Source organism: Hesperophylax consimilis, chromosome 6 (genome assembly GCF_061612785.1).
Source record: "Hesperophylax consimilis isolate HC1 chromosome 6, BYU_Hcon_1.0, whole genome shotgun sequence".
Lineage (NCBI taxonomy): Eukaryota > Metazoa > Arthropoda > Insecta > Trichoptera > Limnephilidae > Hesperophylax > Hesperophylax consimilis.
The window spans coordinates 40,631,027-40,657,974 of record NC_142841.1 but is presented as its reverse complement, the minus strand read 5'-3'; the positions used below and the strand labels follow the sequence as shown (position 1 = coordinate 40,657,974).

The 26,948-nt window shown below is 33.3% G+C and overlaps 1 protein-coding gene across 2 annotated transcripts; it reads left to right on the top strand.

Annotated features, from left to right (window-relative positions):
- The first annotated feature begins 554 nt into the window (after window positions 1-554).
- On the top strand, window positions 555-14,444 carry LOC149423373 (angiotensin-converting enzyme-like). Of its 2 annotated transcripts, none has more exons than XM_089632982.1 (13): window positions 555-660; window positions 1,850-2,074; window positions 2,860-3,118; window positions 3,485-3,628; window positions 3,717-3,908; window positions 4,719-4,816; window positions 5,768-5,940; window positions 6,021-6,145; window positions 9,583-9,710; window positions 9,823-10,037; window positions 11,182-11,322; window positions 11,738-11,913; window positions 13,504-14,444. In XM_089632982.1, the coding sequence occupies exons 2-13, from the start codon at window positions 1,856-1,858 to the stop codon at window positions 13,575-13,577; spliced, it is 1,944 nt and encodes a 647-aa protein (XP_089489108.1). In that variant the 5' UTR covers window positions 555-660; window positions 1,850-1,855; the 3' UTR covers window positions 13,578-14,444. The 2 variants fall into 2 exon arrangements, with proteins under 2 accessions (XP_089489108.1, XP_089489109.1); XM_089632983.1 differs by lacking the exon at window positions 555-660 and adding an exon at window positions 764-1,236.
- Window positions 14,445-26,948: the final 12,504 nt, after the last annotated feature.

Here is a 26,948-nt window from a genome sequence, read left to right as displayed (position 1 = left end):
TGCAAATTTTTTCCGATCAATGAAAAAATATTACACCAAAGCCCAGAGTTTTTTTTAATATTTTTTTATTTCTAAATTAACTATACCTCAGGAGAAGAATTTTCCTCGGGACCTATGCCATCTTTGGAGATGCTGTGTCTTTTTGAGGACAGAAAAGAGTGAACACGAGGGAGGAAACACAGAGGCCGGGAAAAAGTTCCACAGCCGAGTAGTCGTAGAAACAACCCGTTCTTATGTGTCAACTGCATAGACATATGAAGTCAACTGTGTACAAATGTTGGCGTGTTTCACGATTATGCACCGGTGCCGAAGGGATCAATGACAGCAGCTCCTCGGAGCATCTTCCATTGAAATACCGATAAAATTAGATGGCAGTTGCAGAAACCATAAAGACTAACCAGCGATAATGCGTCTGCTTTTAATTCAGTTAAAAGGTGTAATATTTTTTTAATCGAATATTGAAAGTTCCGACGCTGAATTATTAGAGGTTACAGGTTGTTCGATTTAAGTTTTGTATGCGTATATATATTATACGAGATGTATATGAATACGTAATCAGTTCGAGTCTTGAAATTGTTTCTTAAGTACATTTATTTTATTTTGTATTAAGTCTCTAATTTCTATAATACATTGTTATTTTCAGTGCACAAATCAATATAGGTAGACAAATTTTAACCATGATATTCTAATGACATATATAGTTTTGTTCAGATAAACAACGTGTTTATGTTGAATTTTTAGGTGCTTGACGAAGTGACCTATTTTGTTTTGTGTAACTATCAATGGTAAAAGTAGTTCGACCGGTGTTTACAGAAGTGACTTATTTTTTGTTTGCGATGGAGCACAATGAAAAAAAAACAAAATATTGTTCATCATAATTATTAGGGGGCTATATCCCAGTGTGAGATTTTACCTCCTCCACACATTTCCTCATCTGGCTGCGGTCCCTCACCACTCACCTCCAGTCCTCAACCCTTCACGTTCTGCTCCACCCTCTTCCACGAAGTCTATCCACATTTTCCTCTGGGTTGCTTTCACTGGGGCTCCCACTTGACCAAAGGTGTTGGTATCCTATCAACTGGCATTCTTTTAACATGAACCGCCCATCACAGTATTAATTTGTGACCCACATTGTCTTACAATTATCTCGTGTTAAATTCAGTTTTAATTCCAAGTTCGTAAAAAAAAGATTTTACCTACTATTGCTGATTTATTAAGAATCTCTCTGAATGATTGGTAATCCTTCTTTAGTCTTAATCTTTTAGCAAATTCGTTTTAATGCCGGAACATGTGTTAATGCACCTGCGTTTGTCTTGATAGCATGTAATGACGAAATGCAAAAATGTTAGAAGTTTCCAGAAGAACACGTGTTCCGACATCGTGACAATTCGTTTATCAAGAAGGTATTTTACTAAAAGTTTATCAGGAAACCTATCAATTCATTCGTTAAGGGTCTGCAATCCCGTTTCTAACAGGGATAACGAATACTTTGAGGAGATTCTTTTATCAGATTTTTTGTTAGTATGTTTTCTCCATGTCTTAATAATCCTATATTACTAAGTTTGATTAAAAACTTCTCGTTCCGAGGAAGGTATTTCCTAGCACTATACCTGCATGACTTCCAGAACAAACGTTTTATAATATTAAATTGTCACATTAGGCGTACGTATATATGTTTTTTCTTTTACAAAAATTACAGCCGATGACTTTATAAAAAAGGAAAATAAGGTGTTTTGTTTTAGCTTGGGCTTATCACGTATGCGTTGTGCGCAATCTACAATGTTAGATATTGATTTATTACAATATTTAAAAAAAGTCCTTTAAATTATGTTTAAAACGATCATTTCAGACACTGATGGCGTTGATAGGATGCCTGTTCACAATAGCATTAATCCTGGGTATGACTGACCTTCCCTCGAGTCACGGGAAAGACTCCGCTCTGGAAGACGCCCAGTTGGCAGCATATGCATATATGGAGAAGCTAAATACAGCCAGGTCCATCAGAAATAATTTAGCCTACAAAGCTGAATGGCAGTACGCAACCAATAGAACTCAAGCGAATTATGAATATCGGGTGAGATAACCACACTTTTAAAAGAGTTATAAAAAATAAGTAGGGTAGTTGTCTCCAATACCCAGTTAAAAGTTTATTTTATTTTATTTTTTTATTTTATTTTATTTGGGAAACAAACAGTTATACAAATATATTTTAATACAAATCATTTTTACCAAGTTGCATAAACCAGTAAAGTTTCCACAGAAGATTCATTGGTAGAAAAACATATGAATATAAATAATACAATACAATATAAATACTAACTAGTAGAAAAGGAAAATCTCCAAAAAAATAAAAAGACTACAGATTCAACCCATACAAAAACAATACACACACTAACACTACTAAGTTTCCCGCAACGATCGAACGCTACTCTCTTAGGAATGCTATGAATCCTGCGAGGCTCGTGTTAAACACATCGATATTAAAAATGAAGGAACTATGATTTTTTTGGTTTTTATTTTATTTGGTTTAATGGGCTTTTACATGAATTATAAGAACAAAAAATATCTAGTGAGCTATCTAAAAATATACACAAAGTAAAGCATGAAATAGCTTTAAAGTAAAAACTAAATATGAAGATAAATCACTTAAACTACATTACTAACGCTACCATAATTTGTTGGATTCAACAACATGCTGGTGTGGATTACGCTTAAAATGGTTATTTCAGAGATCATTTATCCCATTGTTTAGTGAGTGTCTCTGATATTTGGTTGTGTATGTATTGCAGAAGAATTATATATTTTGTATAGTGTTATTTTTTTTAACGTTTCTTTAATGATTATTTTGTGTATTTCCAGATTCAAGTGTTGCTGCAGAACGCAAGACAAGCGAAACTAGCTCGGGGAGAGACTACTATCTCCTACGACTGGATTAGCTTCCAAGACTATAACCTAAAGAGGATGTTTAAAAAAAACGCAATAATTGGAACGTCAGCGCTTCCTGATGACAAGTTTGAAAGACTTGAAAAGATTATATCATCGATGCGGAGCAACTATTTTCACGCGAAGATCTGCGATTTCAACAATTCCACGAAATGCAATCTTTCAGTTAACCCAGGTACAAATTATGATCCGGAAATATATGTTGCAAAAGCCAAAGGATAGATATATATATATTCGATCACTGGTGAGGCACGCAGCTGGCAGAGGTAGTAATTTGAGTGAATGCAGTTAATTGAGATCCCTGTGCCCTATGCACGGACAACCACGTACAACCGTACTAAAAACGTTAAAATCCGAAAATAATGCCAGAAAAGAAGTACAAGTCTGTAGTAGTCGTGATCAACCTCCCGAAAAGACGAAAAAATAAAGAAATCGATCGAATTAATTAAATTAGACGACGGACCTGATGCTTAGCTAGTTAAAACACTGGTATTATGGTAATCTCGATCAAGGTGGTATTTTTGTTCATTTGATGTTTCAGATATCACAGAGATATTTGCAAGCAGCAGAAACCCAGATGAACTGAAGAGCGCCTGGGTGCAGTGGCACAAGCAAGCTGGAACTAAGGTCAAGGAAACCTTCATTGAGTACGTCGAGCTTAGCAATGAAGCTATGGCAATGAATAGTAAGTTTAACACCAATTTAACAGCCGAAACATCCATTAATTTTATGAATTGTCAAAAAGGACAAATATTTTTGTAATTTATTTTCAGACTTCGTGAACACTGCGGAATTTTGGCTGAGTGAGTACGAGCAGGATGATTTTGAGGACGAGATGAAAAAGATATGGGACCAGCTGAAACCTCTTTATCTTCAGATCCATGCTTATGTCAGAAAACAGCTGTGGAACAAGTACGGAAATTCTGTTATTTCGCGCAAAGGGCCAATTCCTGCCCACATGCTCGGTGAGGTCCATTTGTTTTATTAACGTACCGAACCTATTTTTAAAATTATTTTTTATGATAGAATTTTATCTCTAAAACCTCAAATCTTTTTTTAATTCTACTGAAGTGTTTTAGTTTTAACTATCAATGCTAAATGTAGATCGACCGGTGTTTACAGCAGTGATTTGTTTTTTGTTTGCGATGGAGAACAAAGGAAAAAAAATATTGTTGATAATAATTATTAGGGGCTATATCCCAGTGTGAGATTTGACCTCCTCCACAAATGTTCTCATCTGGCTGCGGTCCCTCACCACTTACTTCCAGTCCTCAGTACCCGTCCTGATCCATTCTCTTCCACGAAGTCTATCCACATTTTCCTCTGGGTTTCTTTCAATGGTGCTCATACTTGACCAAAGGTGTTGGTATCCTATCAACTGGCATTCTTTTAACATGAACAGCCCATCGCAGTAGTAATTTGTGACCCACATTGTCTTACGATTATCTCGTGTTTTTACCTATTTTTAACATTTTTTTTTAGGATAGAATTTTATATCTAAAAATAAATCTTTTTTTAATTCTACTGAAGTGGGTACTATTTTATTTTGATTTTCTTTGTTCATAGTAAACAATAATATTTAATTTTGTTAATGTCACCAGTTGATTCATTTTATGTTCCTATTGCTCTGGCCAACACAAACTTCAGCTTCAACAACCTTTCCAAATATTACGTTAAATTTTACCATGGCAATTCGCATACAAAACGAACATAACATCGGGTTTAATTACCTCGCCATTTTTTTGCTCAGATGAATAATTTTAGTTTCCTTTCAGGAAACATCTGGGCTCAGGACTGGAGCAACGTGGAACCAATTAGCAGGCCATATCCAGATAAGCCATACATAAACGTTACCAGTAATATGATGGCACAGGTATTGACTATAAAGTAGCTGAAGATAAAACCATTGCTAAACATATATTCTACTGTTAACGCGTTTTTTTACGTCATTGTTTAGTCGGAGATTTATGAAATGTAGCAAAAAAAACCGACACGGAACGGATCGCAGGCAAAGCGATGCTGAAAAACAGCAGATGGAGCAAGCGCAATAACTTCATTTTCTCGGCCTCCTTTTTTATGTGCCACCTCGTAAAACCGCTCCGTCTGTACAAAATAGATAGGGTAGCTATGTCGCCACCCAGTTGGGCAGAGTTGTGAGGCGGGTCAGGATTGTATAAAGGAGGAAAAACAGATGCCGGTAGCTCGTTCCACATACGAGCCGTCTTACAAATAAACGAGTCGACGAAGCAGCCTGTTCTCACGAAGCCAAGATCAACTGTGAACGGGTATTCCTCTCGTGTACGTCAAGTTTAACGTACGTACACCGGTGCTCTGGGGATCAATGCTGCTAGCTACTTACAGCAGGCTCCATTATAATACTTGTTGAACAGACTTGGCATGCCTACATTGCGTCTGTGTATTAGAGATGGCAATCGGACCGCCCTCCGTTGAACAGAATCAAGTAGGTTTATAAATTAATGTGGGGCTTAAGCACAGAGGTGGCTCCTAAATTTAATTATTGGGCGTAAATGATATTCGTATAGGGTTAGCAACCGGATACTACTGAAGAATCCGCTAGCCCTATACAAGAAGTCCAGTTTTATTCCAGTGAGTGGAAGCCAGATTTATTCGAGCTTCTATAGAGCCCTAATACTTACGCAGGTCTGATATACTTACTCCACGCATTTTAATGGACTACCGTTGGGTAGTCCCCCCACGATTGTACTCAACACAGGCAATAACATTGCACATAAGCTGGCGGAATCTTACTCATTTAGAACAACTTTCTCGCTGTAATTGTGAAAATTCTCAATTTTTTTTCCAGAACTACACAGTCCTCAAGATGTTCCAAATGGCCGACGAATTCTACCAATCTCTTAATCTGAGTAAGATGCCTCAAAAATTTTGGGAGAATTCAATTATTGAAAATCCAAATGATGGACGGCTACTAGCCTGCTATGCTTCCGCCTGGGACTTCTTTAATGGAGAAGACTTTAGGTAATCTACGAAGATCGACTATTTTGTATCAGTTAAAAGCATTTCTTGTTGGTGTGATTGAAAAATGGTTGATTCTGTAGGATAAAGCAATGCACAAAAGTCAACATGCTGGATTTTGAAGTAGTTCATCAGGAAATGGGACATGTGCAATACTATTTGCAATACAAACACCTGCCCAGTATTTTTAGAAGAGCAGCAAATCCGGGTAAGGAAATCAATGTCAATTCTCCTATCAGATTATTCTACACTACCCAATTGGGAACGAATCGTGAAACAATGTAAAATATTGTTTTAACTCACCCATTTGGCATTTTATTTCGAAAATCTCCATTGTTCAAGCAAGCCTTATTTTTACTAGATATGACAAAAATAGTGGTATTGTTATATACACGAAGACGATATTTAAAGACGTACTCTTTACTGAAACGAATATGACTAATGCAAACTGTATTATTATAAGACTGAGCATTAATAATAAACTACCTATACAAATAATATCAATATACAGGACACACTCTGCTGTTATATCCACTTTTATTGGAGAATTGAATAATATTATTTTAAATAATAAATGTACAAATAATTTTCTAATTGGCGATATTAATATTAACATTGCTGAAAATAATCACACTATTGAAAAGGACAATTATATTAACATGATGACCGCTTTAAATTTTTAACCCTGTATTAATAAATATACTAGAGAATTTAATAATCAAATACCATCATGTATTGATCACATATGGTGTAATTCCAACTACATTGATAATCTTCAAACAATAATATGGAGAAACAACATAACGGACCATCATACATGTATTCTTAACCTTAACATAGAAAAACAAAACATTAATAATAGTAATAAATCTAACATGCCTAAAATATCGATAAACCAACAAATACTTCATGAAAAACTGTCTCACGAAACATGGGAATCTATACTCTGCACAGAAGATGTAAATAATAGTGCTTTAAAATTTCATGACACCTTACAAAAGCATATAAAAGATTCAAGCTGTGAAATACACAAAAAAATATATAAAAAAAAATTCAAAAAAATAAAACCATGGATTACCAATGGTCTAGTGGTTTCCATTAGAGAAAAAGAAAAATTATTTAAACTTACAAAAAAATTCCCACTAAATAATTCGATTATTTTACACTTCAAAAAATACAGAAATAAACTAACGGCACTAATTAAAATGACCAAAGAAGAATTCTACAAACAAAAGATGTTAAATTCAGGTAACAGTGGTAAAAAAATTTGGAAAACAATAAATGAAATAATTGATAAAAAAAGAAAGACAAGTGACATTTTAAAGCTGCACATTAACAATAATATGATGCAAGTTTCTGATAACCCAAAACTATGTGCGAATGCTTTCAATAATTTTTTTTCAAATGTCGGAAAAAATCTCGCAAACGAAATAACTAACAACATAGATAATACCACCACATCAGGAATTCCAGTAGCTTCATTAAATAAAACGGTAAAAACATTCGAAACGATAACCGAACAAGAAACTGTTGTTATAATACAAAACCTAAAAACTGAGTCCGCACCAGGTTTTGATGGGATAACCGTTGAAATTCTGAAAAAAAATCTTAACTTTTTGAAAAAACCTATTACACATATCATAAATAATAGTCTTAAAAAAGGAATCTTTCCATCTATTTACAAAAAAACTATTATTTCACCGATTTTTAAATCAGGTGATACTAAAGAAATTAATAACTACCGACCTATATCAGTATTATCAAATATCTCAAAAATTTTTGAAAAGGTAGCAAAAAAACAACTGCTAAAATTTATTGAAACTAATAATATATTGAGTGACCAACAATTTGGATTTCGCGAAAAAATAAGCACACAGGACGCAATCATAGATTTAACAACAAAAATACACCAAGCACTAGACAAAAGCAAAAAATCTCTTGCAATATTCATAGACCTAAAGAAAGCCTTCGACAGCATAAGTCACAAAAAATTACTCTACAAGCTTAACAAAATAGGAATTATAGATAATGCCAAAATGTGGATAGAAAGTTTCCTGAACTCTAGAAGTCAATATGTAAAAATAAATAATACTCTCAGTGAACCGAACACAAGTGACTTTGGAATACCACAAGGCACCATATTGGGCCCTCTTCTATTCATATTATATGTTAATAATATCTTTAAATTACCATTAACAGGAAAACTCATTTCATATGCAGATGATACTGCAATTATATTTCAAGCGAATTCATTGAATGAACTTGAAATAATTGCTAACAATGATATCAATACGTTAAAAGAATGGTTTGATAAAAACTTATTAACATTAAATATTGAAAAAACATATTATATAATTTTTAGTATAAACAAAATAAACCCTTTTATTACATTAAATATTAATATACATTCAAAAAAATGCATATCAAAAAAATCTACTTGCCAAAATAATGACTGTTTATCCATAGGAAATAAAAATGAAATTAAATATTTAGGTGTAATAATAGATAGTCAACTTAAGTGGAAAACTCACATAAACAATATCATAAATAGATTAAGAAAACTCATTTACATATTTATTAGTCTAAGAAATATACTTAACTTAAAAATTCTTAAAAATATTTACTACGCTCTAGCCCATTCAATAATACAGTATGGTATCGTTGCGTGGGGGGGAGCTTACAAATCATCACTTTTACCGCTGGAAATCACTCAAAGGCTGTTAATAAAAATTTTAATAAAAAAACCATCAGACTACCCAACTTTACAACTTTTCCAAGATTTTCAAGTCCCATCACTAAAAAATACATATACGAAAAATACGCTACTTCAAATCCATAAAGATCTGTATAAGAAATCACACCATGCCATGGTTCGTGTCGAGAGCAATAGGCAAAATACAATGGGTCGCTTATGGACTCCATTAATGCATACCAGTTTAGCACAACACTATTACACGTACACTGGAGTGGTATGGTTTAATAAATTAACGACTGAGATGAGATTAGAACCGGATTTTAATAAATTTAAAAATAAAATTAACTTCACTACAATAAATAATTTAACGAATTAGAATGACGATGATATCTCACTATATTATTTTATAAATTATTGTATAAAAAAACTAAAATCTCTTCACTTTATATGTTTTTATGATTCTTTTTTTCTTCTATTTACATATGTATGTTAAGTTTTTATTATTTTCCCTTTACACACGAGTTTTAGACTCTTGTAAAGGTAAACATGTTAATTTTTATTGAAATATGCTCTTACTATGTAAATTTAAACATTATACTGTATTTTATAAAATAAATAAAAATATTTAAAAAAAAAAAAAAAAAATTTTAAATGACTAGGTGGCTAACTTTGAATGACCTTTTCAGTATTATGGTACCTACCTTCCTGAAGAAAGTTTGATAAAAGAAGAGTCTTTGAGTTAGTGACGTTTCTTTGAACAAATTATATATTTCCGTATTTGAAATATTTTATCAGGACTTAAAGTACCTCCAAATATATCTTATGATTACAGAGGTTTTGATTTATTAAATAACAGAAATGAGAAACATAATTTTTTGGACGTGAGGATTACTGTCCACGGAACGACTAGTTTATCAGTTATTAAAGTGTGATTTTCAAACTGATTGAAGGTTTTCAAGACGCTGTTGGAGATGTTATAGTCTTATCAGTAAATACTCCCAAGCACTTGAGGAAAATTGGACTTTTGCCCGAGGAACCTGATGATACTCAAAGTGAAATAAATAATCTCTTTAGGAAGGTAGAGTTCACAAATAAATGATTATGCATAGTAAATTTGTAGAAAGATATTGGTACTTGGTAGTCACTATTTGGTTATCTAATTAGTAATTAGATTTCTGTCCTCATTCTAGGGTGTTAAAAAGATAGTGTCCTTGCCCTTCGCATACTTGCTGGACACATACCGTTACGCCATCTTTAGGGGAGAAACCAAGACAGAAAACTATAATTGCCACTACTGGAAACTTCGTGAGGCCATCCAAGGAATTGAGCCTCCAGTTAGGAGGACGGAAAAGGACTTTGACGCTGGAGCCAAATTTCACGTGTCAGCTGATGTAGAGTATGCCAGGTAATCAAACATAATAATTTAGATTGTTTCAGATGTTATGCGTTTTGTGCTCGGTGTGAAATATTCTTGCGTAATGATCACAAATTTAAATTTTCACATGCACAAACATTTTGTGGATATATATAATTATAATAAAATAACTTTGCTTTTAGTACCACTTTATTGTACATGAATTTAATATATAAAACATTTTACTAAAAAAGGGTGGTTGAACACTTGAAGTGCATAAATAGTTTATGTTTTTCAAAATTCGAAACACACCTAACATACAAACATCACTTTTTTTAATAAAACCTCGGGTAAAGACGTGCTGCACAGAAATTTGATAGGTTTACCATTGAACAAATCCAAACCAAAAAAAAACATTCTACTAAATAAACAATTGAACTTGTCAAATAACCCCATTTCAAACATATTCCACTCCCCTTCACCTACTTTAACCCCTACCTCCTCCTACCTACTTGTAATATCTGGGAATACTAATGTAAGTTTTATCACTCAGTATACTGAGTACGGGAGTCTTCAATAATTGTTTGATTGGTTCAAGATTAAAAGAAGTTTATTATCGTAGATAATTTCAATAAAAGTCTTACTAGTCTAGTCGAGAACATGCGCCCGTCCCTTTGGGTCTATGAGTTACTCTGCTGGAGTAGCCAGAGAGTAGAAATACGAGTGAGCTCCCGACATATGATCGGCTACTTTGGGTGCAGTCGGAACCACTACATATTTATAACTGCACCAAATAACAACATATGTAATTATTTTATTTTTTGTTTTTTTAACATAATGTGAAATATACCTATATTTAATTTGTTAAAATTGTTGACAGATTTACCTGCAGGTCAATGCAGATCAATACACTTTTATTAGAAAGTTTAAGCTTGGAGAGTAATGTAATAAAAATTGCACACAGAGGATACTATAATAAAAACACCGCGTATTACATGATTGACAGTTGCTATTTTATCCTTCATTACTATTAATATTATTAAATTTATTAGATCTCTCTAATTTGTCATTACTCATTACTAAACTTGGCCATCAGTTTGCGCAAGCGCACGCCTGTTCCCCGTCTTTCTCAAATGTTGCATTGGTTGTTGCCGCATTATAAGCATACATAAATTCCAATAAACATTTTTTCCAGATTTTACGTCAGTTCTATAATCCAGTTCCAATTCCACCGTGCCCTCTGTGAGAAAGCCAGACAATATGTTCCTGGAGATGAGACTAAGAAAATGTCATCCTGTGACATTTACCAAAGCGCTGAAGCAGGAAACGCCCTCGCGTAAGATTTTATAAATATTTTTGATAAATATGAATGTCATTTCATCAGAGCAACAAAAATGATATACGCTAACTGAAAATGTTCCTTGGGAAGATGTGGAAGACGTGCTAAAGGAAACGCCGCTTCTTAAGGCTCTTGTAAAAATATGGATATTTCATGACATGTCAATATTGCGCAATATTGTCGTGTTTTGCCTTTCGTGTTGATGTCTTGACGGTGAGATCGCTCAAACTATTGGTAATTCCAGTTAAAAATGGAATTGCAGGCCTTACGAATGAATTAACAGGTTTCCTGATAAACTTTTAGGATATTACAAATATATTATCATGATTGCGGAACACGTATTCCGACATCATGAAAATATTATTTTTTCACCCTCCAAAATAATTAATAATGTTTTTGTGATTATTTAAAGTAAGATGCTCCGGATGGGGTCATCGCGTCCTTGGCAAGACGCTATGGAGATTTTAACTGGGCAGAGGAAGATGGATGCTGGAGCACTTCTGGAATTCTTCAAGCCCCTGCAGGATTGGTTGGAAGAGGAGAACCAGAGAACTGGAGAATTAATTGGTTGGGAATCCAGCAAAGTCCGTAAGTACTGCTGCTCTGTCAATAATATTGTTGATGTGGACAAAGCTAGTAAGTTAGAAAGAACCAAATCGAAATAGACTACCTCACAAGATATGACTAACGACAGAATTCAGACCAAAACTTACCTACCTCTCTAAAAAGCCAAATTCTTAAATTGAAAATAAATTCAGGAAAAACTTTTTTCTTAACTTATTTTGAAGGTTTTACCCATCAATGTAATATATCATTGAAGAAGAAGATAATATAAATAAATATAAATGAAACATGAAACAGAACAAGTTAAAGAATTAAGAAAAAAAATATAACGGTCACAACTAGGAAACGAACCCAGGATCTATTGTTTCAGACCTTCAAAATAAGATTTTTTAAAGTTGTTCCTGAATATTCATTTAGGACTGGTTGTTTCGGAGAATTTGCACAATTCATCAAATTTCAACATTCATTTTCAAGTTCTGTGAAAGATTTTTTCAAGTTCTGTTTTAATTTCCGTTTGGTCAAGCAACTAGCCTTTAACAATATAGTAACAGAACTTGAATAGGACTTTCACAGAACCCGGAAATGAACGTTGAAATTTGATGAATTGTTCAAATTCTCCGAAAAAACCCGTCCTTATAGACTTTTAAATAAGAAGTGAAAAATGGAACTGAAGATATCCCGTTTAAATAAAAAATCAAGTATGTTTATCAGAGACACTATCTAGATTACAAACCAATTTCATTAGAAACTTTGTTTAGATTTAAAAGGGTAGATGTCATAAATATAGAAACAAATAGTTACAAGATGATATTGTTAATTCTGAATTTGAAATATGAGATCGACAAAAATGACTATTAATAAATAGGTCTCAATGGTCGAGTGGTTTAAGACCCCTGTCCCGGTAAGACAATAGATCCTAGATTCGACTAATAGTAGTGACCGTTATCTTTTATTTTTCTGTGTCTTGTCCTGTTTCATGTTTCGTTAAGATTTCTTCTTCTCTAAATAGTATAAAATAAAGTCGCTTTCCGCGTCTATCTGTTAGTGGGCTTAGTTCTTCTAAACTACCCAACACTTTTGATTTTGACGAGGTTTTCACTTTAATTTAGAAAATTTCTTTCAAAAGGTTTATATATATAAAATATATACATTGCCAACGCTTTCTAAACCTTATGAGATACATCAAAATAATGTACTACGGAACTATACATCTTAAAAAGGCCTAGAGAAAAATTTCGTACATTATACTCGTATGTTTATCTCCTAAGGATAACTCCCAGCCAAGCCGGGTACACGTCATCTTATCAAAGATAATAAATTATTATCTTTCGTTGGAATACTTATTTCATAGCTAACCTAAATTAGTAATATTTCTGATCATAGATTCCTAAAGTAAACATTATTTTCCGTGGATGCCCACATTGCTTTTCACAGCCCGTGAAATATGTGTATACATTTATTTCACACGGCCTCAATTATTTATCTTAATATTAAAATAATTTCAATTAAAACTTTTGAAAATATTTTGTCACGGTATTACAGGAAAAAATCACTTTATAATAAATTTGATTTTTATTAAACTGATTAAGATTAACGTCTCGATTTTTTTTCCAGGTTACTGTACTGATTCACAAAATGCTGCATTCGTTTCTTCACAACATAAACTTAACAATATCATAAAAAAATAAATTTAAAAAAATTGTTATTCACAAAACAACCACAATAATATTTTTTCATACCTGCATAATTTCCTTTAATTTTATCAGATCTTGGTACACTTTCTTGTATAATCAAAAAGACAAAAGTTTTGTTATTAAAATAAAATCATAATTTATTACGAATTTGTCAAAACAATCACAAAATTGGTTTAAATCACACTGGAGAAAAAATATCTTACTTAAAACAATTTATAATTAGATACTTAACCTAAAACTAGTGTGCAGTGATCGTGAAAAACATGAAGAGATCATTCAACAGAAAATACACAAGGCCGTTGTCTAATTATGTAAATAGATTAATCCATACGCAAAATACGACAAAATGCAGTGGACCACTACGCCAATTTACCACGAAGCCAATGCAAAAATATGATTAGATGAACCCTTGTTTATTCAAGTAAAAAAATCATGGTTCCTCCTTGATCAAGGCTTCTTTGTAATTGGTTCTTCACTTCCTCATAATTATTAGCTATAGTTTTCAATTAAATACTACAAATTCGTCTAGGCTGGATTTCTTTCTTTGACTAAGATAGTTTTTAAATATTTTTTACTGTGCAGGCAGAGTGAAGATAAGTTATGCGTAATGATCCAATCTTTCCAATTTTCGTTCGGAGGTGACACATCACCAAGTAACGTTCGAGCAGTGAGGTTTGCTAAAATACCTTGTAAAGTTATGACTGTAAGCTATCAAGTCATCACTTGGCTTGTAAGATATCACGCTTGTAAGCTGTCACATCATCATCAGGTGATAGCTTACAGTCATAATTTTATCAGGTATTTTAGCACAGCTTGAATTTTAAAAGGAAAAATCAGTATAAAAACAAGGTAAAGTATTACTCTGTCAATTGTTAAATTATGATTATCTAATGATTGAGTTACGAAAAGAGTGTGATAGAGATCGGAAGTTTATCGCAATACCAAATTAAATAACACGTAATGTATCCATTTTGATATAACGTATAGTTTTAATGTTTTTTTATTCTAATATACACGTCAAGACAAAACAAATGTTTTTGAACATTCTTTTCAACCCCTTTAATAACTTTGAAGGTTATATCCACCAATGTAATATATCCCTGAAGGAGGAGATAATAATAGTAAATCTAAACAAAAGACGAAACAAAAGCAGACAAAGAAGAAAAGGTAACGGTCTCAACTGAATCGAATCCAGGATTTTATTATTAATATCTTCTTCTCCAATGATATTTTGTTTTTCAATTACTTTTTTTATATTTTTTCGGAGACTACAGGGTTAATAAACTATTGGAGCTGGGTCTACGCCTTATCAAATCTTAAAATCAATGAAAAGCTGATGTAACTCCGTAGCGTGCGATTTTTTTCAAATTCGACTTTTTTTTAACTATGTACTCGGTTGATCAATTATCAAATTAAAAACGTCATACTTTAAAATCGACTCCAAATATTATGTAGATTCCTCTGTTTTCCACTTGTCCCACTAGTTTGCGGACACCATGTATCAATTATTTTTCTTTTCCCTCCGTGATCCAGTTTTGAACACAGGACTTAATCTTAAAAAAAAAATCTTTTGTAAATCAAGATAAATTCCTCAAGAACTTAGGACTTGATGGAGTACGTTTTGCATAATAACGTATGTATATGTAAAAATGATTTTTTCTCTGTTTGTACTGCACGCGTTCCTATATCAATCATCCGATTCCTCTGAAAGTTTTTTGTTATTAGTGCCAGAAGTTTTTCCATATTTGAATGGCAGAAGAAGTTAACGACGCTTTATAAAGACTTAACCGATTATTCGATTCCTTATCTCAATCCGACACTGGATTGAGATAAGGAATCGAATTAGAGTCGAAGTAATGTAGTTTTTTAAAAGTAACAATGTGGATTTCGTGATACTAAATGAAGTGAATAGTAGTAAAAGTCGGGGTTGCCCGAGGAAAACATGAATCAAATAATTATTCTTGGTAATGAGACGTATGTAATGAACGAAGAAAGAGATGTAAGGATAATGTTTGACTTAGAATGAGTAGTTGAAGATGTCGAGGACGCCCCTGGAAGACATAGCACGATCAAATGAGACCAACAATAATATTATTTACACCTTAAAAAGGCACCCAGTTGTCAGCCACTCTGGAATTCACAACCTCAAAACTTTACCTCAAACAATCTATAAGTACCCAGCAACGCCTGGTACTAAGCATCAGCTAGTTACAAATAGTTTACTGAGGACATGAGCGATCTCGTTCATGTGATAAATACTACAAGTTGCATGATATGAATTACGAATCGCTTGAGATGATGCGAATATAATTTCGCAATAACAAGCTGATTGTGATTACCAACTCGGTATAGAACCTTCGACCCTTCACGTTCCATACTAGCAGTCATTCTACTAAGTGCTGCTCCAAGTGCTCCGTAAAGTCGTTACGTTTAACCCAAATAGGACATAGGTACGCGTACTTACTCCTTGTACAAACATTAATACGGCGCTTGAAAAAATGACTGGTGACATTGAGTTTCTCTTTGGAGCATTTATCGAAAACTTGAAAAAAGTCACTGGTGCCCAATAAAAACGGGCACGTACAATAGCAATAATATTAAATCGCGAATATATACACCCGGGCGATTTTTTTGTACGTTTGTGGGGCTTTTACGTTGGGTACATGAAATGGTTACATTTTTTAATAAAAGAGTTCTGTGCATTATACATGGTGTCCATCAATTTGTAATACAAGCGGGTAACTGGTTAATCTACATAACTTTAATTTGAAGTCGATTTGTGGTATAACTTTTGCTTCCGTTTTTTCAAATTGAAAAAATATCTCATATCAATTTTATTTTTTGGTTCTGCATGTGATGTTGAACCCCACCTGAATAAGGAATAACACTTGAAGTACTTTTCAACCAAATTGAATGGTAATTGACCGGTCGGTGGCTGAGATGACATCGCGTTCCTGTGACCGCCAAGGCATAGTGTGTTCAATAAGTCCTCCAACACAACACAAGCAACATTTTCCATTGGGGTTGTAATAAAATAATAAAGATAATCAAATATTGTCAGGTTATTCGTAACCCGTAAAAACAAATAAATTAGTTTTTAATATTCTCCCGATGAAGAAAGGGTTCTTTCGAAACCGGTAGAGTTTCAATAAAATTAAAGTGTTAAAAACAAATTTATGAATTTTTTATTTTAAATTATGACGAGCCACAGAGTTAATGCTTTTTACAAATACGGAAAAATAATCCATTTAGCCCAATAGTTCAGCAATCCGTCTCACTCACTCACCTAACATCGTGGATAATTTGAATCTGGTAAACGCAGTTTTGTATTGGAAATTTAGGCCTTGACTAGGCAAAGATTTGGATCACGAAACATGCTAACAAGACAGTTCTTGTGTCATTCATAATTCTATTATCCATTATTAACTATCTGACGTATACTTGACGTTGCTCGAGGTTATGAATGGTTTGGAGTAAATTATTTAAATTCTGAATTCTAGTGTCCCTGAAAACTGCGTGTATTTTTAAGGTGGAAATAATTTTATTAGAGAATCGAAAAAGTTTATTTATTTTAAGTATTTGTTTCACTTGATCGTACCATGTCTTCCTCGGGAGTCCTCGAATTCTTTTACCATTCACAATCAACGCGATAGATTTTACTTGCACACCCTTCTTGATTCATCTACATCACTTATGCCACATTTTAAAACACATGATTATTTCATTCCAATGCTAGATAATTTTATTTATTTATTTATTGGACAATTTGTGTAGCGCCGATTTTGTGAGATATCACCTCAGGGGCGCTTTACAGTTGATGCAGGTATTACAAAAAATATAAATACTAAAAAATAAAGTGAAATTAAGTTAAATATGATTAAAGATTTTCACGACCAAAAGTATTTTTGCTATTTGTTTTTGGGGTATTATGCCGTGTTGCGCTAACTCCTTCTTTAGCCAACGGCATAACACCCCAAAAACAAATAACAGAAATGAAATTAAGTTAAATAAAATTAAGTACAGGAACAAGTAACACGAAGATAGAAGATGGAGACTCTGCATCAAGAATCCTAGGTGGTGAAGAAACTGGACCAGCTGCTGCAGCGAAAGAGTGCACCGCGTCCACCAACAGTGCCAGCACGTCCAGGTTTGTATCTGCTGCTAATAAAAGGCTGACACAATATCCTCTCATAGATAGATAGATTATAGACCTTGGCAGCACCGCTGTGATATTCAACGAAGATAGACGATGGAGACTCTGCAGCAAGAATCCTAGGTGGTGAAGACACTGGACCAGCTGCTGCAGACAAAGAGTGAACCACGTCCACCAACAACGCCAGCACGAGGTTTGTCATCCGTCCAGGTATGTGCCTGCTGCTAATTAAGCGCTGACACAATATCATCTCATAGATACCAGACCTTGGCAGCACCGCTGTGACGTTCGTCGAGTTCATCATTGTTCCTGGTGATTGTGTTGGTTAGTGGTGCATTGTGCCCGCAATAAAAGCGACAGTTGGGATAGTAAATTACCTTGGGCTTAGCGAAACACTTGTTAGGGCCTTCAGAGTTTCCGAGAATTCCGTTGAAAACATCTGGCGTACCTACAGTTACCGATCCTCGTCCCAAGTTCAAATTCAGCGAATTTAGAATATTTTTTTAGCAGAATTTTCGATTATTCACTTTTAACACACTGCACTCTAATCATATTACTATAAAGTTCTGATTACTAGTTGTTAAGTTTATTTAAAATGTTGATTGACTGATTTCAAAAATAATTTCAAAGGGATGTTGCCTCATTTCCCTTGAAAATGCTAAAAAAAAACACAAAGCGGTTGGAGGACTCGAGGACGCGTCCGGCTGCCAAGAGGGGCATTAAGTATTTCTCTGGCGTCCCCCACTGATTCAACCATTCACTACCAAGTACACAAAAAAACTAAATTTTATCGACTTTTTTAAGAATTTATGTCACATTCCAGTACTGAAATAATGAGTTAAGTTTTCTTTGGGCGACCCCTTCTTCTTTTATCATTTAAAATCAAACTACTCTCTAAACTCTTCTGGCACTAATAAGCACAAACTTCTAAATTTTCAGCGAGATTGGTCGAGTAGTTTTGAGAATGTATGGCAAACACATACAATGTCACTGAAATAAAACAATTTTATAACATGTTTAAAAAGTTTCAAAGATGTTTGCTTTTATTGTTTCTCATTGTAGGAATACTACGAACCTGCGAAGGAAAAATTGTAACAAATATGACTATTTATGTACATTTGAGTGCTCGAATAATAGCTTCATTGTAGGAAAAAATGTTACCACTCATATTGAGGTAGGTATAGTCAGTTATATTCTGTACTCGTATGTACATTAAATTTGAGTTTATTACGTCGTGAACCAAATATGATTGTTGTTTTCGCTTTCCTTTTAGTAACTTGCGTTGGCACATATAGGTTTGTGACAAACTAACGTAATGTTTGATGTGTTTCTTGTCCATTCAGAATCAGATACGCGTAGAGTCGTAAGAACGTCATACGTGCGACAAGGAAGGAAGGAATTCTTCGATTAATAGCTACACATGGTTTCAGGAAACTTGTAGTTCAAACGGGAAACTGTATTAATATTCTCTAGATCACGTAGAGAACTGAGCATTTTATTTTTTCCGCTTTCTGTGCAGGGTTCTGTGCGCTTTTACTGAAGGGTCTTTTCAAATTTGACTACAAAAATTGAAACTTTGGGCTCGATTTACTCGAAAACGAAAGTTCAAACCAAAAAGTTAAATTACAAAATCGACTAGAAATGTGGTGTAGTTTCCTTTAGCTGTTTTCATCGAGACGCATGAGTACATTTAGGAACGTATATTGTTTAAAGCAAATACATTGTCACTCGGTTAACCCTGGGTGCCCCAAAATGGACGAGAGATTCCCAATTACATTTAGATTCTGAAATCTTAAAATTGTAAAAAAATATTTAGGTGGTATTTTTCAGTTAACTGCGGTTCGGGATCAGAATGAGATTTCCTTTGATTTTCAAAATTAAAACTGATTGTGGGAACGATTTAGAAAAATGATAAAGTAGTTATTAAAACTATTTTATTAAATAATAATTTTTTATTTCAAATGTGTTTCTATTTTATTAAAACTTTTGACAGATGTTATAATTTTTTAAGTTTATTATATTATAAAGGTACATTTCTGATCGTCTTTTGATATGCGATGATCCTGAGGCAAATATTTGTTTTATAAATACTTTCATCTTCACAAATCCTGCAATTATAATATCCCGTGATTTTTAACGGGACTTTTTTTACAAAGAAGCCCCTGAGGAAAATAATTTCCCTCAAGGCCTATTTCATCATTAGGGATGCTTTGTGTATGTCTGGTATACACTAAATTATGTCTGGTATACACTAAATTATGTCTGGTATACACTAAATTATGTCTGGTATACACTAAATTATGTCTGGTATACACTAAATTATGTCTGGTATACACTAAATTACCTATGTCTGGTATACACTAAATGATGTCTGGTATACACTAAATTATGTCTGGTATACACTAAATTATGTCTGGTATACACTAAATTATGTCTGGTATACACTAAATTATTTATTTATTTATTTAGACGCCGTAAAAGGCTTTTACAATATACATGATTTATGTTTACAGTGGTTTACAGGAGCGAAACAGTATTATGTTAAACAGAATAATTACTGAGAAATTATGTTGAAAATTAAACAAGAATAACATCTGGTATACATAGGTACAATAGCATTTTTGTTTTCAATCCGTACAGTAGTTTAGTATTGAGGTTATTGTTACCTTCAATATTGAATTTGGTTGAATTTGCTGAGAACTAAGAGTAAGCTCTATTGAATCAGGGCTGTCATTAAGACATCTCATAACAGTTTTGGGAAAAATTATAGTTTTGTTTAAGTATATAAAATTATTAGATAACACTCTTCTGTCTGATATCTGATGTAAGTGCATAGTTTAGGTTCTGTGATAACTTATGAATAGATTGGTATTATGCCTAATAACATTGATAATTACGACAGAGGTATGTTATTATAGCCTTCTTATAACTATATTCCGTGCAGTTGAACACATCTACTACTTCTGAGAAAGCATTGCCAACTGCATGCAATCTAGGTATAAGCGAGTTTCTAAATGACTCAGTCCTGATATTGTTATTGAAATTAAAAATAATTTTGGATCGAGTGGTTCTAGTGGGTATATGGAAGGTAATTAGGCTTAATATATCAGGGCTGTCTATAATACCATTGACAATTTTAAAAATAAAAGTCAAATCGGAAATAAGTCTTCTATCTGAGAGTTTAAGTAAGTTTAATTCTTTCATCAAGTGATTGTAATTTATTGATTCTATAGGTAGACCGAGTTTATAGTTAATGTATCTTAGGAATTTATGCTGAATTTTTTCAATAGAGTCGGAGTGGATTTTAAAGTAAGGACACCAAATAGGAGAATTATATTCGATTTGACTTCGAACAAGTGAGGAATATAAGATTTTTAGTGTTGAAATATTTTTAAAGTCTCTGCCATTTCGGAGAATGAAGCCGAGCATTTTTAATCCTTTGTTGGTGACTGTTTCTACATGTGAAAGAAAGTTAAATTTTGAATCGAAAATAATGCCGAGATCGTTAATTTCACTTACAGAGGCGAGAGAAACATTATTAATTTTGTATTGATAGTTAAGGGGTTGTGTTGTTCTGAAAAATCTTATAATATGGCATTTACTAATATTGAGATAAAGTTTGTTAGTTTTGCACCAATCTTGAAGTTTATTTAAATTTAATTGAATTTGAATACAGTCATTTATTGTTTTTATAATTTTAAATAGTTTAAGGTCATCTGCAAAAAGTAGCACTTCAACATTTTTATCAAATACAGTAACAATATCGTTTATGAAAAGGAGAAACAGTATTGGGCCTAAATGTGACCCTTGGGGTACACCGCTAGTAGCTATGAATTTGTGTGAAAGGTTAGAATTATTATTTACTTGTAGATTTCTATTTGTTAAGTAGCTTTTTATCCATTCCAATAGTTTATCCTTAATTCCGATTTGACTAAGTTTATTGAGAAGAATTTTATTATTTACTTTGTCAAACGCTTTTACAAAGTCTGTATATATTGAGTCGACTTGGGTTTTGTTTTCGAGTGAACATGCTATAAAATTTTCATATAAGGAGAGATTTGTTAGTGTGGATCTGCCTGGCATAAATCCATGTTGATTAGTTACAATGATGTTGTTAATATGTATGGAGATTTTATCGAGGATAAGTTTTTCAAACAGTTTGGGGATAGTTGAGAGCATGCAAATGGGTCGGTAATTAGTGACATCATGAATATCGCCTTTTTTAAATACAGGTGTTAGATAGCAATTTTTCCATAGGTCGGGGAAGCAGCCAGAATTTAATGATTGGTTAAATATATGACATAGTGGATTGGCTATTATTGATGCACAGTTAATTAGAAAGGCAGGACTAATTTTGTCAGGACCCGCTTTTTTCTTTAAGTCGAGTGTTTTTATTTTGCGTATAACATCAAGAACATTTATATGTAAAGCGGGAATGTGGACCGATTCCTTTGGATGAAAGGGTGGAAGTTGAACATTTGGGATATCATTATCGTAAACATTTTTGAAGAAGTCGGCAAACAAATTAACGATGTCATTAGTATCACTACTACTTTTCCCTTCGAAATACATGTATGTTGGTAGGCTAGGTTTGTTTTTTCTTAGTGAGTTTACATGTGTAAAAAAGTTTTTGGTATTTGAAGGAATAGACTTTTCTGTGTTGAGTATGTATGTTTGATATAATTTTTTGGAGAGCTTTTTACAGTCAGTTCTATATTTATGAAATATTTTGTACGTAATTGTAAAAAGCATTCACTTTGTGGCTCATCATAATTTATAATAAAAACACATAAATTTGTTTTTGACCACGATAGTTTTATTTTCACTCTACCGGTTTCGGAAGATCCCTTCCTTCGTCAGGAGAATATTTAAAACTAATCTACTACACAAAATATTGACACATAAATACAAAAATGTTAAGTGTTTGAGAGAGATGTCGACAAAGTGGAAGGGGTAATTACGGGAATTCCAGGAAGAACAGAGCGGTTAACTGGAAATATGTCAAGAATAGGACTATAAGACATTTTTGTATTTATGTGTCAATATTTTGTGTAGTAGATTAGTTTTAAATATTCTCCTGACGAAGGAAGGGATCTTCCGAAACCGGTAGAGTGAAAATAAAACTATCGTGGTCAAAAACAAATTTATGTGTTTTTATTATAAATATTTTGTAGTCTGAGATAGAGTTGCTCTCTTTGAAATTTTTGTGCCAGATTTTTTTGTTAATTATTAAGTGTTTTAAGTCATTATTAAACCATTTGGGGAACTTTGATGGTTTGAATTGAATTAAGGGAACATATTTTTCAATAGCCGTGTTGATGATGGAGTAAAAAGATTCAAGATTTTGGTTAACATTTGTGTTTTTGTCTAAAAAGGACCAGTCTGTACTTTCTAAATATTTTGTTATCAGTGGATAATCTGCCCTTGCAAAATTGTATGAATATTTAGGAACACTATTAGAGTAAATGTTTAGGAAGTTGTTAGTAATGGTGATGTTTAAGGGAGGATGGTGGGAATCTTCGGGAAGAAGGGGGTCTATGGTCTATGGATTTACATAATTTTACTGAAGGATCGCTACTAAATGCAAGATCTAGTAAGTGGTGATTAGAGTTGTATACGTTATTAATTTGTTTAAGACCTAGGAAATTTGACATATTTATAATTTCACGAGCATTAGCAGATGTATTAAAATGAGTTGTTGAGTTATCGCTATGGGTAATCCAGTCTATATTGGGAGTATTGTAGTCGCCGATTAGCAGCATTCTAGCTTCCGGATATTTGAGCTTGAGGGTCTCTACATCTTCAATGTGGTTTACGTAATTTTGTGTAATTGATCCGGGAGGAATATAAACACATCCAAGAATGATTTTTCCTAGGTTCGTCTTGAGTAGTAGGAAAATTTGTTCTATATTTTTGTGTTTGCATTTTAGCCTGGATGAAGTTATAGATTTGGTGACTGATATTAATACACCTCCTCCTCTTGATTTGGTGCTGGTGGCGGTACTTCTATCTAAGCGGTAGGTGTTGTGTGAAGTGAAGCCTAGTTCTTCTGTGTTAAAGGACGGATCCAACCAAGTTTCAGTCAGGAAATATATATGGAAGGGATGGATTGGAATCGATGATCTCAACTCACTAAGTTTTGTGCGGCAGCCTCTGATATTCTGATAGTAAGCCATGATAGGTTATGCCTGGTATACACTAAATTATGTCTGGTATACACTAAATTATGTCTGGTATACACTAAATTATGTCTGGTATACACTAAATTATGTCTGGTATACACTAAATTATGTCTGGTAAACACTAAATTATGTCTGGTATACACTAAATTATGTCTGGTATACACTAAATTATGTCTGGTATACACTAAATTAAAGCAATCTGTCTTAAGAAATAGTGTTAACGGGCACCCTTACTAGGATGCATTTAATAAAGAAGAACACAATAAATGCTACTTTGGCATTTTTGTGATTCAAAAGTCTGATAATTCTTTGCTTTAATTTCAAAAGCAAACATTCTGTCTCTGTGTGAAAATTCAAAATCAAATGGAATCTGAGAGAGACAGAGTACGCTTTGTCGATTGGCCCTCTCGATTTAACAGTTAAAAGGTCTAAGTCAGTGGCGACATTAGTTTCCATTCAAATCTACATGGAAGGCATTTCAATGTGAAGGTGTGGATTACCCATTAATTGCTTGGATGGATCGAAATAATTACAAAAAAATGTACTTACTGCAAATATTATAAATGCATGTTTCCATTCGATATAGATTATAAATATGTATTGTTTCCAAGCTTATTTTTTACTAAAGTCATCAAAATAGTTAGGATCTGGGGAACAAGAGATACGCTTTAGTTTGCCATGCTCATATTCTATATACTTTTTTTTCACAAGTATTGTTTAACCATCAAACCTCTGGCATATTGACTAATATATACCAGAAGGTCGGAGAATTCGAGTGTATTTCAGCTTTGCAATAAAATCCAAATAAATGCAATATTTTTTCAACGTATCCAAAAAAAAAAATTTTTCGAATGTTATAAAATGAGCTTCTTTTTAGAACAACATATCATTCTGTTTTTTTGTTATTGTTATGGCTGTTTCGGTTTTCAAGGCCATTTTCAAACTGTCTATAGGTATAATATAATTTTCAAAATACATAATAATATTTTAGTTTTAGGCTTACCTCAAGTTTTTTCGTCTAACCACTGAACAAAAATTACGGAAAAAGAAGAAATACACAATTTATTAGAAAAATGTTCCATAAATATTACAGTTATATAACACATTTTTCTAATAAAATACACAATTTATAAGACAAATTTGTTATAAACTTTACAATTTTATAACATATTTGTCTAATAAAATACACTATTTATTAGAAAAATGTGTTATAAACATTACAGTCACCTTCTTATTGTAGTTTCATATGAAAATATTATATAAAAATTTCTAATTGCGGTCGGAAAATTTGGTTAATTCTTCTGTAGTTTACTTATAGATTTGAATATAAAGGGTAGTGTTTTCTCTTTCTAATACCGTTTAAATCATATTTATCACGATGAGAGTAAGGGAGAAACAATTATTTCCATGAGACCTATATGAGCTGTCCCCAAAAGCGAACAAATTGACTCTACGGGTAAAAGCTGTTGGTAACCAAAACCGAACAAATTATCCTGAGGGGTTAAACTTCCATAACAGTACAATAACTGGCTTGTATTGGAATTGGAATGGGAATAACTTACTACAAGTGTAGTAAAGCGTTAAGCACGAGACTCTTAGTGAGAACATCGGTCGAGAGACCTTCACCCAGCAGCCAAATGATGTGACTGATAATAATAAAAAGGGTACGTAGTTACCTTATTAAAACATGGCATGTACAATAACAAAACAGTAAAGCATAATAAATACCCAAACAATGCTTTAATATCATTGAATCAGTAAGCACAAATACAGATTTTTCTCATGAATATTTTTAATTAGTTAACATTTCCTTGGAAATACTCTAAAGGAGTATTTATTAACGAAATCGGAGGGAGATGCAACACATGTAAATCATTGCATCCTGTTCACACGCAACATAATATGTCGTTTAATAACTAACAAAGAAATATGATAAATTCACAAATAATCATCTGTGGCCTTGGAAAAAGTCACAGCCATTATAAATACTCGAGATGACAAAATTATAGGAATGAAAATACGCGGCCGGCACCCCATAGCAATTATCATACACGAGAATTTACTTCGAGTGTGTAATTTGTGATTGAGTGGGGGAAGTTAGAAGAAACTTGACGAAAAATGCCAAAAAACCCACAAGTTTAGTGGGAAGATAATTGCACAGTGAAATAATATGACAAAATTTTGATCTTGACAAAGTCAAATATAATTGTTTTGTTCAATGTTTACCTATACCTTTGTAACATAACGACCTCCTTTGCAGAACGCTTGAACTTTTGACAATGGCTATAGAGATCATAGATTCAAACTCTGGCGCAATAAAAAAGTATTATCAGGTATCTTTTTTTTACATTAACTCCACACAGGAGGCACTGAAGAAAATGTCTCTCAGGACCTATGTCATAGGGGGTGACCGGATAAATCATCATAAAGATAATTCATCACATCTTTAAAAACTTATATAAAGTCATGGAAAGTGATGAAACAAAAACTTTATTAACTGGGTTAAGTAGTTTATGTTAGGTTAGGTTAAAAAACATTTTTTTCATCATTTTTAATAACTTTATATCACTCTTTAAAGGTGTGTTGAATAGTCACTGTGTTGAGTTAGCATGGAACCGTCATAGGGGATGCTGTGTGAAGGATCTATTTGAGGAGAGAAAGGAGTGAACATGATTCAGGAAGAGACCTATGTTAAAGAAGGGTGGAAACACGGAACTGTTGAACTCAAGAACGAGTCGTAGAAGCGAACCCTTTTCATGTGACAAATGGCAACCGTGTGCATGTGTTGGGCGCGCGTTTGGCGGTTTTCCCGACTATGCATTGGGGCCGAAGGGATCAACGACGCTAGTGCTCAGGAACATCTTCTATTTTAGTACCGGTAGAACAAGGACAGCATAACTATCTGACGCCTGTACTCTAAAGATTGCAAACCGTTTGTTAAGAGGGGGGAATCTATCAAACGGACCTCCCATTTCTGCACAGAGTCAAGGGATTTTCAAGTATTAAGGATCAAGGTGGCTGGCCGCCAAA

What these genes read in the sequence shown, in the direction of transcription:
- LOC149423373 (XM_089632982.1), top strand. Translation starts at nt 1,856, where the DNA reads ATGGCGTTGATAGGATGCCTGTTCACAATAGCATTAATCCTGGGTATG. An exon ending in AAGCGAATTATGAATATCGG is followed by an intron (nt 2,075 to 2,859) that starts GTGAGATAACCA and finishes GTGTATTTCCAG; the next exon opens with ATTCAAGTGTTGCTGCAGAA. An exon ending in CCAGTAATATGATGGCACAG is followed by an intron (nt 4,817 to 5,767) that starts GTATTGACTATA and finishes TTTTTTTTCCAG; the next exon opens with AACTACACAGTCCTCAAGAT.